Here is a 13,044-nt window from a genome sequence, read left to right as displayed (position 1 = left end):
GTGATGCTTAACGTAAATGAATGAGTGAACAATCATAAAAAGAGATTTAAGGTAGAAAAATCTGGGAAAAGATGGAACTAACCTGAAAGGCCAAATCTTCCCAAGGTTAACTGAGTTGCTACTACAAAGTAGGCCACCAGCTTCTGCCTGGTGTGTAAAGGTAGAGTGCATGTGCTAATCTCTGATAGTTCTTACTACATAGGAGCTGCCTTTGGCTTCCTCTGCCAGCCAAGCAGAGTGGAAAAATAGGTTGTTGTTTTCCCTTTAAGCACAGTATTAGGTTAAATATACACATTCTCCCCTCATATTTAGTTGCTCTTGAAATGGCCATATCGGTATTTTGCTTCTATTTTTTAATATTTCATTTTATTTTAATGCTTATATCTGCTTCTGTTTGGCACAGGTCCAGATGTGAAGAAGCTGTGTGTCCTTAGTCAGATTTTGAAGGATACACCCATAGCCATTAATCGTGCAGTCATTACTAGCTACAGCCTTGAGAATTTTCAGCGTGAATGTAGGTCAGTTTTGGAAAAACTGGAGACAGACGGACACTTTGCTTTGGCCAGGAGGGTAGCAGAACTAGCTGAGTTACCTGTGGACGACTTGGTAATTGAAGAGGTATCATTAGTCTTTTAAGTTTTTTAAAAACTGAGCTTTTTGAACCAGCATTATTTGGAGAATTCAGTGAAATATGTGACTTATCAGAGATTATAGTTTTTCACTTTTGACACACAGATTACTTTCAGAAATGGGTGAGCCTGCAGTGCCCATTTTTGAGGAATGTTTGCTTTAATATAAAGTTAGCTTACAGGACATGCTTCAACTATATTGAATAGAATTAAATATAGTGTGGCTTCCTCTTGAACTTCATTCAATTAGATAAGTTTAGAATTGTTTTTCATATTTTAACTTTCCATGTAAAACTTCCAGGATCATCTGTAGCCAAGTCCCATGTTCTCTAGTTTGATTTGGATTCTTACAAGTAGGGAGCATTAACATTTATGATACTTCTTTATCTAGGAAAAGCTAAGAATTGCTTTGCTCAACTTCACAGATAACACAGGAAATGCAGACCTTAAAGCACATTGACCAGTGGTCCCTGAAACAAGCACGAATTGACTTCTGGAAAAAATGTCATGAGAATTTTAAGAAAAATTCCGTTTCCAGCAGAGCAGCTTCTTCCTTTTTCTCAGCCCAGGCCCTGTGGGCAGGTGAGTGCCCCGCTGCAGGGGGTCCCAGCAGCGCCGAGGAGCGCCACCTGCTGCTCACGCTGGCAGGGCACTGGCTCGCCCGGGAGGACCCTGTGCCTTTGGAGGACCTGGAGGGCCTGGAGAAGCAGATCTGGCTCTGCCGTGTCGCCCAGCACACCCTCAGGGGGAGCCAGGAGGAAGGAGGGCCCAGAGCGCCTCAGCAGGCCTCAGCTGGAGGTGAACTTTCCTTTGATGGCTTAGCCAGTGAGTTTTCATTCTCTAACTTGGCTGTTCTGAACACATCAAAATACTTAGAACTTACTGGCTTTCCATCCAGAGATATTTGTGACAATGAACTGAACTGGAAGGAGCAGGCATCCCTTAACTGTTTGATCGGGCGCCTGCTGGATGACGGCTGTGTGCACGAAGCAAGCCGAGCGTGCCGGTATTTTCGTTTCTATCACCAAGACGTCGCCTTGGTGTTGCACTGCAGAGCTCTGGCTTCAGGGGAGGCTAGTGTGGACGACCTGCACCCGGAGATCCTCGCGCTCTTACGAAGTACTGAGCTTCCTGAGGAAGAAGAAGAAGCTGGTATCCCCCTAAGGAAAGTCCAGAGCAGTAAGTGAAGGTCATGCTGCTGCCTCCTGTGAGGTGCCATTTGGCATTCTCTCCAGGTAGAAAGAGACTTTTGACACACCAGTTACACAAAGTTAAGGGTAATCCATAAACTAGGTAATTAACTACTCAATGAAGTAGAAACACCTGTATCTTTAATTAGCTATGTAGCAAGATTAGAGGGAATCTATCTGATTTACAATTAATTCACTGAAATTTACTCTGTGTAAATAATCATGTTTCCAATTGTACATGATCACATTTAGAATTATGGGTGATTTTTTACATTAAGCTTAAATTCTGTGATCTTGCTAAAGTCACTTATCCTAAGAGTTTTCTTGTAGATTCCTTGGGATTTTCTATGGAGACAGTCATATCTGCAAACAGAGGCGGTTCTATTTCCTTCTTTCCAATCTCTTTACCTTATTAATTATTCTTGATTTATTGTACTAGCAAGGACTTCCATCCTTGCCTTGTTACTGGTCTTAAGGAGGAGGCGTTTAGCCTTTCATCATTAAGTATTAGATTAAGATTTTTGAAGATACCTTTGTCGTGTTGAGGGAGTTCTATTCCTAATTTGCTGAGAGTTTTTATCATGAATCATTGTTGAATTTTGTCTTTTTTTCCTTCATCCATTGGTATGATTGTGATTTCTTCTTCTCTAGACTAGTAGTACAGTGCGTGTGTGTGATAAGTCACTTCAGTCCTGTCCGACTCTTTGCAGCCCTAGGGACTGTAGCTCACCAGGCTCCTCTGTTCATGGGGATTCTTCAGCCAAGAATACTGGAGTGGGTTGCCGTGTCCTCCTCCAGGGGATCTTCCTGACCCAGGGATTGAAACCATCCATGTCTCACATCTCCTGCCTTGGCAGGCAGATTCTTCATCACTGGCAGCACCTGGGAGGCCCCAGTAATACAGTAGATTACATTAATTGATTTTTTAAAATACTGAACCAGCTTTTTGTATTCCTAGGGAAAAGCTCACTTGGTTAGGGTACATTATTCTTTTTGATATATTACTGGAATCAGCTTACTTTGTTGAGAATGTTTACATTTATGTGCAAGAAGAATATTGATCTGTACTCTCCTTTTTCATACTCTCTTTGTTTTTTGCATCAGAGTAATGGCTGGATGGCATCACCGACTCGATGGACTCGATGAGTCTGAGTGAGCTCCAGGAGTTGGTGATGGACAGGGAGGCCTGGCGTGCCGTGATTCATGGGGTCGCAAAGAGTCGGACACGACTGAGTGGCTGAACTGAATGCCAGTTTCATGAGTTGGAAAGTTTCCCTCCTCTTCTGTTTTCTAGAAAACTTTGTATGGAATTGGTGTTATTTCTTCTTCAAATGTTCAATAGAATTTAGCAGTAAAACCATCTAAACCTGGAGATTTTTGTTTTGGAAGATTTTTAACTACAAATTTAATTTATTTCACAGTTATATGACTAATCAGGTTATTATTTTTTTTTTATCTTGGGTGGGTTTTGGTAGTTTGTGTTTTTTGAGGAAACCTTCTTTTCTTGCCTTTGGGTTATTTTAACAGTTTTTAGTCTTCCATTTTAATTTGGGATTTTGACTATATAGCTTTGCATAGTTGTTTTTTTTTAATTGGTTGCTTTAAGGGTTGCATTAAACATTTGTAACTTTTCACAGTCTACTTAAAATCATGTTTTCTCACCTCAACTGCAGGTTAGAAACCTTGTGGGTCACTTTACTTCTCTCCCTTTATGTCCAGGTTGCCTTATTATGTAACTCGTATGTACATTGAAAATATCATCAAACAGTGCTAATTTTTTTGTTTTCAACTGAAAAATGTTTTAACAGACTTGAGAGTTTATTATTAGTATATTTACTCAGATATTTAGTCTTTTTTTTTCTTTTTTTTTTTTTAATTTCTTAATCTTTTGGCCATACTGCATGGCATATGGGAGCTTAGTTTCCTGACCAGGGATTGAACTTGTGCCCTTCTGCATTGGAAGTACAGAGTCCCTGCTGGACTGCCAGGGGAGTTCAGATATTTACAGTTTTTGTTGCTCTTCCTTCATTTCCGATGTGCCGCGTTTCCTTCTGGCTCCTTTTCCCATCTGTTTGAAGGACTGCCTGTAGTAACTTTTTGAGAGTTGTCTGTTAGAAGCAGATTGTTTCAGTTTTTTTACTTCATCAGTTTTTTGTTCATCTGAGAATGTCTCTGTTACACCTTCAATTCCTGAAGGCTGATTTTTTGCTGGATATAGAACATTTACTCTTTTCTTTCCACACTTAAGTGTTCTGCCACTTCTTTTTGACCCGTGTGGTATTTGATAAATAATCTGCAGTCATCTGAATTGTTGTTCCCCTATAGACGATATATTTTTCTCTTGTGGCTCTCAAGACTTTTTTTTTCTGTCTTTTCAGCAGTTTGATTTTTGGCCAGGAGGTGGTGTGGGTTATGCTGTTTGAGCTTCTTAAGCATGTAGGTTTATCAAATTTAGGTAGTTTTCGGACATCGTTTTTAAAAAGTTTTTATTCAGCACCATACTCATACTGCTCTCCTCCTGGGACTCCAGTGACATGACTCTTAGAATGTTACTGTCTCAAAAGTCCCCAAGGCTTTGTTCAGCTTTTTCAATTTTTCTTTCTCTATTCGTCTGTCTTCATTTTCACTGACTCTGGCATTTCTATTCTGTTAGTTTTTATTTCTGTGATTTTTAAATTTCAGTTCTAAAATTTCCTTTTTATTCCTTATACCTTTTATTTCTTTGCTAAGACTTTGTTTTTCTGTTTAAGTTGTGAGCATTCGTAACTGCTTGTTGGAACATTTGTAGTAGCGGTTTTAAAGTCTTTCAGGTAATTTCAGCAGTCACGTCATTTTAGTACTGAGTTTCAGCATTTCTTTTCTTACATGAGTTGTGCTTGTCCTGTATTTTTGTATGCTGAATAATTTTGTGTTGTATCTTGGACATTTTGAGTAGTATGTTATGAGATATTGGATCTTGTTTAAATCCTATGAAGAATGTTGATATATTTATAGCAGGCAGTTGACCTGGCTAGGTTCAAACTACAAGTGCCAACCCACTTTTTGTGGGCTGTGGTTCTAACATCCATTTTCAGTTTCTTTGTGGTGCTATTCAGATCCATCCTGTGCGTGCCATCCTGTGCTCGGTCTGCAGCCTGAGTAGTGATCTGTCTGTTGATTCACTCCTCCGAGTCTTTGTTGGTCAGGACCAGATGCATAATGCAGAGCCAGGAATGGGTGACCCCTGATGTTTATGAACAGCTTTATTGTGTTGCGTTCCTCAGTCTTTCTCCCGGGCACTTGCTGGTTGCCTGCGGCTCCCCTCTTCAGTCTTCTGGCCAAAGCTGGAGTTCCCAGTTGCCCCATTCTGTCATACACTTACCTAACTGCCTGCGTCTTGGGCCAGCCAACAGGCTAATGCGAAAAAAGAGCAGGGATTCACTCTGCCTGCTTAGGACCGAGCACTTCTGTTGTGAAAAGAAGGTCCCTTTCTGAATTTTGGCTCTTGCCAGCTGCCGCTGCAGCCTGCCCACCACAGCTAAGGGGTTGCTTAGAGCCCAGAGATGATGGGTGCTCCTGGGAGTTCCCACTCCTTGAGCCTGTTCTAGAGGACGTCTCCTGAAGTGCTCTTTCTCTCTGTGAGCCGCAGTGATGGGTTCTGGGTTTTAGGCAGCACTGCATTCAGTCTGGAGGTTACTAGCAGGGAGACAATGGAAGCACAGGTTATAGTCAACCCACCTGCTACTGTCGACTTTCCAGAGTCTTCATAGAGGGCTCCATGCCCTGGATCTAGGTTGTATGTTGAGTTCAGTGGGAGAGACCTAGAAATGGACACCCTAATGAAGGATTTTAAGTAGGGAAATAACATGGTCTGAGTTGCTTTTTATTTTTTTGTGTTTAAAGTATATTTTTTAAAAAATAATATCTTAAATGCAAAAGTATTGTATTCTTGTATATTTTTTTTAAATATCTTAAATGCAAAAGTATTGTATTCTTAATGTAACAAATCACACAATACAGAAGTCATAAAGTAGAAAAGTGAAAGTTATTTACCCATTCAACACCGCCCCCACCGACTTCCCCAGAGCAGCATCTTGTCCCTGCGCGGTGTGTGTTGTTCTCTGTGTGTGGGCTTGCACGCGTGCGGACGTGCGTGCTGTCAGTACAGAGAGCGGAGCCTCGTTCTTCTAGTGGCCGCAGAGTACTGTATGAATGTATATGATTTTTTAACAATGGTTCACTGATACACACTTGAAATTTTTCAGTTTTGTTTTTGCTATTAGGAACAGTGTCATGTAAATATTCTTTCCTTCTTTTTTCCCCTAATTGGAAACCCTTTATTAAACTGAAGTTTTATTGTAGGCTAAGAGCTTTTTTTAAATTATTTTTATTTTAAAGAGAAACCAGGAATGGCTTTTACTGTTACTGTGCCTTTAAGAGATCTATCAGATGATCCTTGATTTTTTTGATCTGCATTTTATAACACAAAGGACACCAAGTTTGCGAGGCTGAACTGGGAGCGGGGAGACTGGCAGCAGGAGACGGGAGCAGCTCTTAGATGCATGGGGTGAAGGCTGGACGCCAGGCAGTGACCACAGAGATGTTCTGAGATACAGTCAGGTAGACCTGTGACTGAGCTGATAGAAGGGGAAAGTGGGAGGGAATGTGTGTGGGGGAGAGTTTGGCAGGCATCTTTGATGGTCTTTAGTATGTGTGTTAGGTGGCTTTGAGTCTTTTTTAGCCTATGAGACCTTCAAAGTATCCTGGGCTGGGGTTTCCTGGAAGAAGGCAATGACAGAAGGTAAGTGGGGCGTGAGCCCTGTTAGAAGTGGTCCCAGACCCGGGGGAGTCAGTGGGGCGCAGTGAAGGAAGCTGTGAGCAGAGAGGCAGAGTCGGGGGGGCCAAGGAGAGGCCTTGAAAGCCCCCCACAGGCCTGTGTTTGCTCCCAGCTCCCAGTCTGGACAGTGGGTCGTTAGTGATGCTGCCCCCCGCGGACGAAGTGGTGACGAACCTGGAGACTCTGACAAGCAAGTGCCTCCGCGGGAAGAACTACTGCCGGCAGGTCCTCTGTCTCTATGAGCTCGCCAAGGTGCGCGCCAGCGGGGCCTCCACGGGGAGCTGCCTCGGGGGGTGGGGGGCAGTTGGGACGTTGCCCAGTCAGCTTGTCAGTGATGACCCTGACCTGGAGGGGGCGCTCTTGTCAGTGTGCTGGCCCCTGTAAGTCCACCCCCTGAACCATAGAGGGGAGCTCGCCACATGGGACAGAGCCCAAAATTTCAAGTTTTTAAAATAAACTTGAATGTAAAGACAGGAGCCAAAGCAGCCAGCAATTGTTTTGGCTTTGTGCTGATTGGGGGAGAAAAAGATTTGATTCGAAATGGAGTGGAAGACCGCGAGAGAAGCTAGCCGAGTGCTGAAAGCCCTGCCTTGGACAAAGCGCAGAGACGTCTTTGGAAATTAAGATTTCCTGCTGCCATGGGAACAGTGAAGAAGGGCTCTGCCTTTTATTTAGGCTTCATGACATTTGAAAAGCTCAATATTCAGTGAGAGAGAGTAAGTCACCTGATGATTTCTGAAGACAAACCTTTCTCTTGCTTGGATTCAGCTCATTGGCAAAGTGATAGAAGGGACTCGAAAAACAGGTTTCCTTCTCGTAAGCTTCCTGCTCAGGGTGAGGGATCTTGAAGCTCAGAAAACCACGGTGTCGGTCCACATCAGATTTTGGGAAGGGTGGTGTTCTGCTGCCTTTTGCCTGGCTCCTCATGATGGCGTGGATTGGCTCTGCCTCCCTCTCAGGAGCTGGGCTGTTCCTACGCAGACGTCGCTGCCCAGGATGGTGAGGCCGTGCTCCGGGCCATCTTGGCTTCTCAGCAGCCTAATCGATGCAAGCGAGCTCAAGCCTTCATCAGCACCCAGGGCCTCAGGCCAGACACAGTGGCTGAACTTGTGGCTGAAGAGGTGACCCGGGAGCTGCTGACACCGTCGGAGGGAACAGGTGCCCTACTCCCAGGCCTCCCTGGCCTTTCAGACCACACTCTCCAGCTCCCCACATTCAGGAATTGATTTATGTTCATGTATATCTTGTATGCTGTCCTGTATGCCAGGTTGCACTTGAAACACACTACATTTATTTTCTCCTTTAAAACTATTTATTTACTTGTTTATTTTTGGCCGTGTTGGGTCTTCATTGCTGCGTGCGGGCTTCAGAGCGCGAGGTCTCCTCTAGTTGGACGGCACGGGCTTCTCTTCGTGGTGGCTTTTCTCTTGTTGCGGAACATGGGCTCTGGGCGCATGGGCTTCAGTATCGCTGCAGGTGGGCTCCGTAGTTGGAGCTCGTGACTTGGCAGCTGTGATGCGTGCACAGGCTTAGCTGCCCCGTGGCACATGGGGTCTCCCAGGACCAGGGGTCAGACCAGCGTCTGCTGCAGTGCGAGGTGGCTTCTTAACTGCTGGACGCCAGGGAGGCCCTGCATTAATTTCCGTGCTGTTGCTTTTTGTTCATTGCTTTAGAGTTATATTTAGAGTGACAGTGCCCTTCTCTGAGCTGATGAGCCCTTGCTGTCCTGCACGAGGGCGTCTCGCCTGCAGCACTGGAGGGCAGCTGCCCGGGGAGCTCCCTCGGCGTGGCCTCCTGCCCTGGGGCTCCTGTCTTCCTCTGATCTCTCACACGGTCAAACTAGCACCTTTCTCCACATCTTCCGATACAGGACACAGGCAGGTGTTCGCCCCAGCAGAGGAGAGCCAGACGTTTCTTCAGCTGACTGCTTTGTGTCAAGACCGCACCTTGGTGGGCATGAAGCTGTTGGAGAAGATTTCCTCTGTTCCCCACGGGGAGCTGTCTTGCAGTGAGTTTTTGGCCATCTTCTTAAATGTTTTGGGCCCGAGCAGGTCACTGAGAAGTCTTCTGTTTGGATCCTTGTTCCTTGTCTGGATCCCTCCTCCTCCACTATTGTTTATAAGTTCTTAGTAGAAAGCCATAAGTTCAGTGAAGAAAAGTTAGAAAATACATATGGAAATGCAGCTCAAAATTTAAAATCACACCAAAAAGTAACCTTTTCCCATTTGGTATATTTAGCTTATTTTATTCTTACATTACCCTGCAAAATGGCTGCTAGTGTCGCCATTTTAGAAGAAGGAAACTGAAGCTTTAGAGAAGTTGATTAATTTCTAACCTATTATGTGACACAGCTGCCACTTGAACACTGCTGTGTGATCTCACAGCCTGCTCATTCTCAGTGTCGTTGGGCTCATTCAGTAGTGTGTGTCCCTCTCATCTTTTTCTGTGCAAGTCCATAGGTTTTCTTTTTTTTTTATGGCATTATACTGTGGATACTACTTATAATTATGAATATGCTATCATTAATATCTTTCCATGACACTGACTATTCTACGTAATTTTTAATGGTTACACAGTATTTCTCTTACATGTAATTTTAAAAGGTATACCCTATTACAGGACCTGCAGATTGCTTATAATAGCTTCTGCTGGTTTAAACACTGTGACAGACCTGCTCACAGGCAGTCTGTGTGCACATCCATGATTACTTCTGTAAGAAAAATTCCTGATTCAGGAGTATGCCGTTTTTAACGCTTTCAGTTCACTTGCTCAATCATGTCCGGCTCTTTGTGACCCCATGGACTGCAGCACGCCAGGCCTCCCTGTCCGTCACCAACTCCCGGAGTTGACTGAAACTCATGTCAGTGATGCCATCCAGCCATCTCATCCTCTGTCACCCCCTTCTCCTCCTGCCCCAATCCCTCCCAGCTTCAGGATCTTTTCCATTAAGTCAGCTGTTCGCATCATGTGGCCAAAGTATTGGAGTTTCAGCTTCAGCATCAGTCCTTCCAGTGAACACCCAGGACTGATCTCCTTTAGGACGGACTGGTTGGATCTCCTTGCAGTCCAAGGGACTCTCAAGAGTCTTCAACACCACAGTTCAAAAGCATCAATTCTTCAATGGCAACCCACTCCAGTACTCTTGCCTGGAAAATCCCATGGACGGAGAAGCCTGGTAGGCTGCAGTCCATGGGGTCGCTAAGAGTTGGGCACGACTGAGCGACTTCACTTTCACTTTTCACTTTCATGCATTGGAGAAGGAAATGGCAACCCATTCCAGTGCTCTTGCCTGGAGAATCCCAGGGACGGGGGAGCCTGGTGGGCTGCCAACTATGGTGTCTCACAGAGTCGGACACGACTGGAGCGACTCAGCAGCAGTAGCTTTCTTTACAGTCCAACCCTCACACCCATACACGACCACTGGATAAACCATAGCTTTGACTAGACAGACCTTTGGTGGCAAAGTAATGTCTATACACATATATATAATATATAATGTATGTGTATATATACACATAAAATATATATATTGCCAAATTTACTTCAGAAAAGAAAAATTCACTTCTCCCTCTTAAGCAGTGTTTGAGAGTATCATTTTCTGGGATGCATTGAAAGGGAAAGTGTTAGTCACTCAGTCATGTTCGACAATTGATGAGCCCATGGACTGTAGCCCTCCAGGCTCCTCTGTCCACGGGATTCTCCAGGCAAGAACACTGGAGTGGGTTGCCACCGCTTCTCCAGGAGATCTTCCCAACCCAGGGACGGAACCTGGGTCTCCTGTATCTTAGGCAGATTCTTTACGTCTGAGCCACCAGGAAACGTTATACTCTGCAAATCTGATAGACGCACAAAAAAAGGCATCTTACTGATGTTTAGTGAACAAGTGAGATTTTAAGAGGTTGAACAGTTTTATTTTTAAAATAACCTGGGAATTCCCTGGCAGACCAGGGAATTTGCTTTCACTGCCGTAGGCCCAGGTTCAGTCAGGGAGCTAAGATCCTGCAAGCCGTACGGACAACCAGAAAACAAGTACAAATTCTGCAGCTCCTGTCAGTCCAGTTCAGGAATATCTACTGAGTACTGACTGTGTGCCAGTTACTCTAAAAACCAGGACTATGGTGGACAAGTTAAACAGCAGTCCCGGAGCTCGCAGACTAGGGGTGTTGTACACAGTAAGCAGACCAATGGCGTCAAGAAGGGTTTGGAGAGGAAATGTGCAGACCAGGGCCTGAAGGACTAGGAGTGAGCAGGTCTGGGGAGCGCCCCGGGGGCGTGGGCCCTGTGCACACTTGGCACAGTGTGTGTAAGGCTGGGAACCCCTCTTCTGGCTTCCAGCACCACAGATACTTTCCTCTTTCCCTTTTAATTGTGTTCATAGTGATTGTGTGTAGTCGTTTTAAATTTGTGTCATCAAATCTTAATCGGAAAATCCATAGAAGGACCAAGCATCAGATAGCACTTGATGAGGCCCTGATGCCCCACTGGGCTGCAGAGCGTGCCCTCAGACTCACGTTGGCAGGCACTCCATCAGTGTGTGTGCAGGAAGTCTCTCCATCTTTAGAAAGCTAGGCGTCTTTGTCGTCACTGTTTTAGCCTTTTAGAAGCGCTGTCACTGTATGTGCGCCGTCTTTGAGGAGAGTTAACCCTGTGCTATCACTGAGAGAAAGACGGACTTCGTCAAGGGGCTGTCCCAGAGCTAGAACTGGTGCGGCCAGGGATCTCAGGACTGCTGAGAGCGCCTTCTCCAGAAGGCCCCATCACCCTCCGGCCAGGCGCAGAGCAAGACACCGGGTAGCCGGAGTGGACAGTCCTGTCTTAACATGTGCCCACCCTACCCAGCCACAGAGCTGCTGATCCTGGCTCATCACTGCTTCACACTGACATGCCACATGGAGGGCATCATGCGTGTCCTGCAGGCCGCCCGGCTGCTCACCGACAACCACTTGGCCCCCAGTGAGGAGTACGGGCTGGTGGTAAGTCACCCCTGACCCTTGCCCCCATCCTGAAACCACCTTTGACAGGCAGGTGGGCTGGAGGCCGTCTCTGAGCTGATGTCTCTTAGGGAATCTGCCCGTCCCGATACCGCTACCTACTTGGTAGCTGGCTGGGCAGCTCAACCTTCTGCTTCAGGTTTTGGTTTCTGTCAGAATCCGAGACAGCGCCAAAGGAACAGAAATCAGAGAGGATCGCTGCCATGCTCCAGGCTGTCGCACCCATTCACCCCAGGTTGTTCCCTTTTCCAGAGGGCTAAGACAGCAATCATTTTCCCTGCAAAACAAGGTTCAGACCCGCCTCTTGTATGTGAACTGAAAGGAGCTGACAAGTCAAGCTTCCCATACTTCTGCAAATTCTGTAGGCTTGAAACTGATCCAAGTGTCTGAGCAAGCCGTTGGGTGCTGTAATTAAGAGTATGGGGACAGAAGGGTGCCTGCCCAGGAGGATGGTCCTTTACTGTACGATAGTCATGTTTAGACAGAGGAGAGGACAGCCAACGTGGGACCCGGAGGGGCGGGGAGACAGGCAGGAGGAGAGGAGGGAAGCCTGGCAGCCTGGCCATTAACCCTGCTTCCTGCCGGAGCCTGGTATGTGAAAGCAGCCAAGCTGTTGAGGAGGGGGTCTGGCTCAGAGAACTCCAAGCAGTGCTGATGCAAGCTGCCTTCTCTCTCTGCAGGTGCGCCTCCTCACTGGCATCGGAAGGTACAATGAGATGACATACATATTTGATTTGCTGCATAAAAAGCACTACTTTGAAGTGCTCATGAGGAAGAAGCTGGACCCTGTAGGTGTACAGTGTTTTTGAGCTGCTGTTCTACTGACACTCGGGAGTCTCAGGTTTTCTCAGAAGTAATCCCAATCAGGGTGGACTTCTGGGATATGGAAGACGAGAACTAAGGACCTCCCTCAGACATACACCAAAACCAGTAGCTTAAGGTTCCAGAGCTCCAGCCAGGTCACAGATGCAGCTGATAGATGCAGAATAATGAAGAACAAGTCTCCTCACTTACTGTCCCAAGGCCTGCTTTGGCAGGGGCAAAACCCCTCCCTCCCTGGATTGACCTGCTTGGGCCCTTAGAGTGAAGAGTTTTCAAGGGACCATGAAAAAGTGTTCCTCAGAGCTGTTCAGACATGGGTGCCAAGCTCTGGGCCTAGAAAGCTGTAGAGCTGCTAACGATGACCAGGAAGGAGGCTGGGAAGCAAAGCCCTGACTCGCCAGACCTTGGGCCTCTGGGTTCTTGTCTGTCCTTAGACAAGCTGTGTGTCTGAGGCATGTCACCAGGCATACACTCTGAGAACCTGTTTCCAAGTCTCTCATTGGCTGATTATTGTTTCCACCCATTTCACTTCCCGGGGAGTGCAGTGGTTTAGGACACTGCTTCCCATACAGGGGGCACGGGTTTGATCCCAGATT

At 46.0% G+C, this 13,044-nt stretch overlaps 1 protein-coding gene across 2 annotated transcripts in view; it reads left to right on the top strand.

Annotated features, from left to right (window-relative positions):
- Nucleotides 1-13,044, top strand: part of SPG11 (SPG11 vesicle trafficking associated, spatacsin) — a 76,560-nt gene that overhangs the window by 59,516 nt on the left and 4,000 nt on the right. Inside the window, exons 29-35 of one of the 2 annotated variants that reach the window (XM_061429711.1) lie at nucleotides 404-618; nucleotides 1,055-1,808; nucleotides 6,748-6,887; nucleotides 7,595-7,793; nucleotides 8,506-8,643; nucleotides 11,475-11,608; nucleotides 12,307-12,414. In XM_061429711.1, the coding sequence (XP_061285695.1) occupies nucleotides 404-618; nucleotides 1,055-1,808; nucleotides 6,748-6,887; nucleotides 7,595-7,793; nucleotides 8,506-8,643; nucleotides 11,475-11,608; nucleotides 12,307-12,414 (1,688 nt within the window). The remainder of the gene's footprint in view (nucleotides 1-403; nucleotides 619-1,054; nucleotides 1,809-6,747; nucleotides 6,888-7,594; nucleotides 7,794-8,505; nucleotides 8,644-11,474; nucleotides 11,609-12,306; nucleotides 12,415-13,044) is intronic. The other variant, XM_061429712.1, reaches the window with a different exon arrangement.

The sequence above is a fragment of the Bos javanicus genome, chromosome 10 (genome assembly GCF_032452875.1).
Source record: "Bos javanicus breed banteng chromosome 10, ARS-OSU_banteng_1.0, whole genome shotgun sequence".
NCBI classification, from domain to species: Eukaryota; Metazoa; Chordata; class Mammalia; order Artiodactyla; family Bovidae; genus Bos; species Bos javanicus.
The sequence above is the reverse complement of the archived record's forward strand: the minus strand, read 5'-3'. Positions and strand labels throughout refer to the sequence as shown.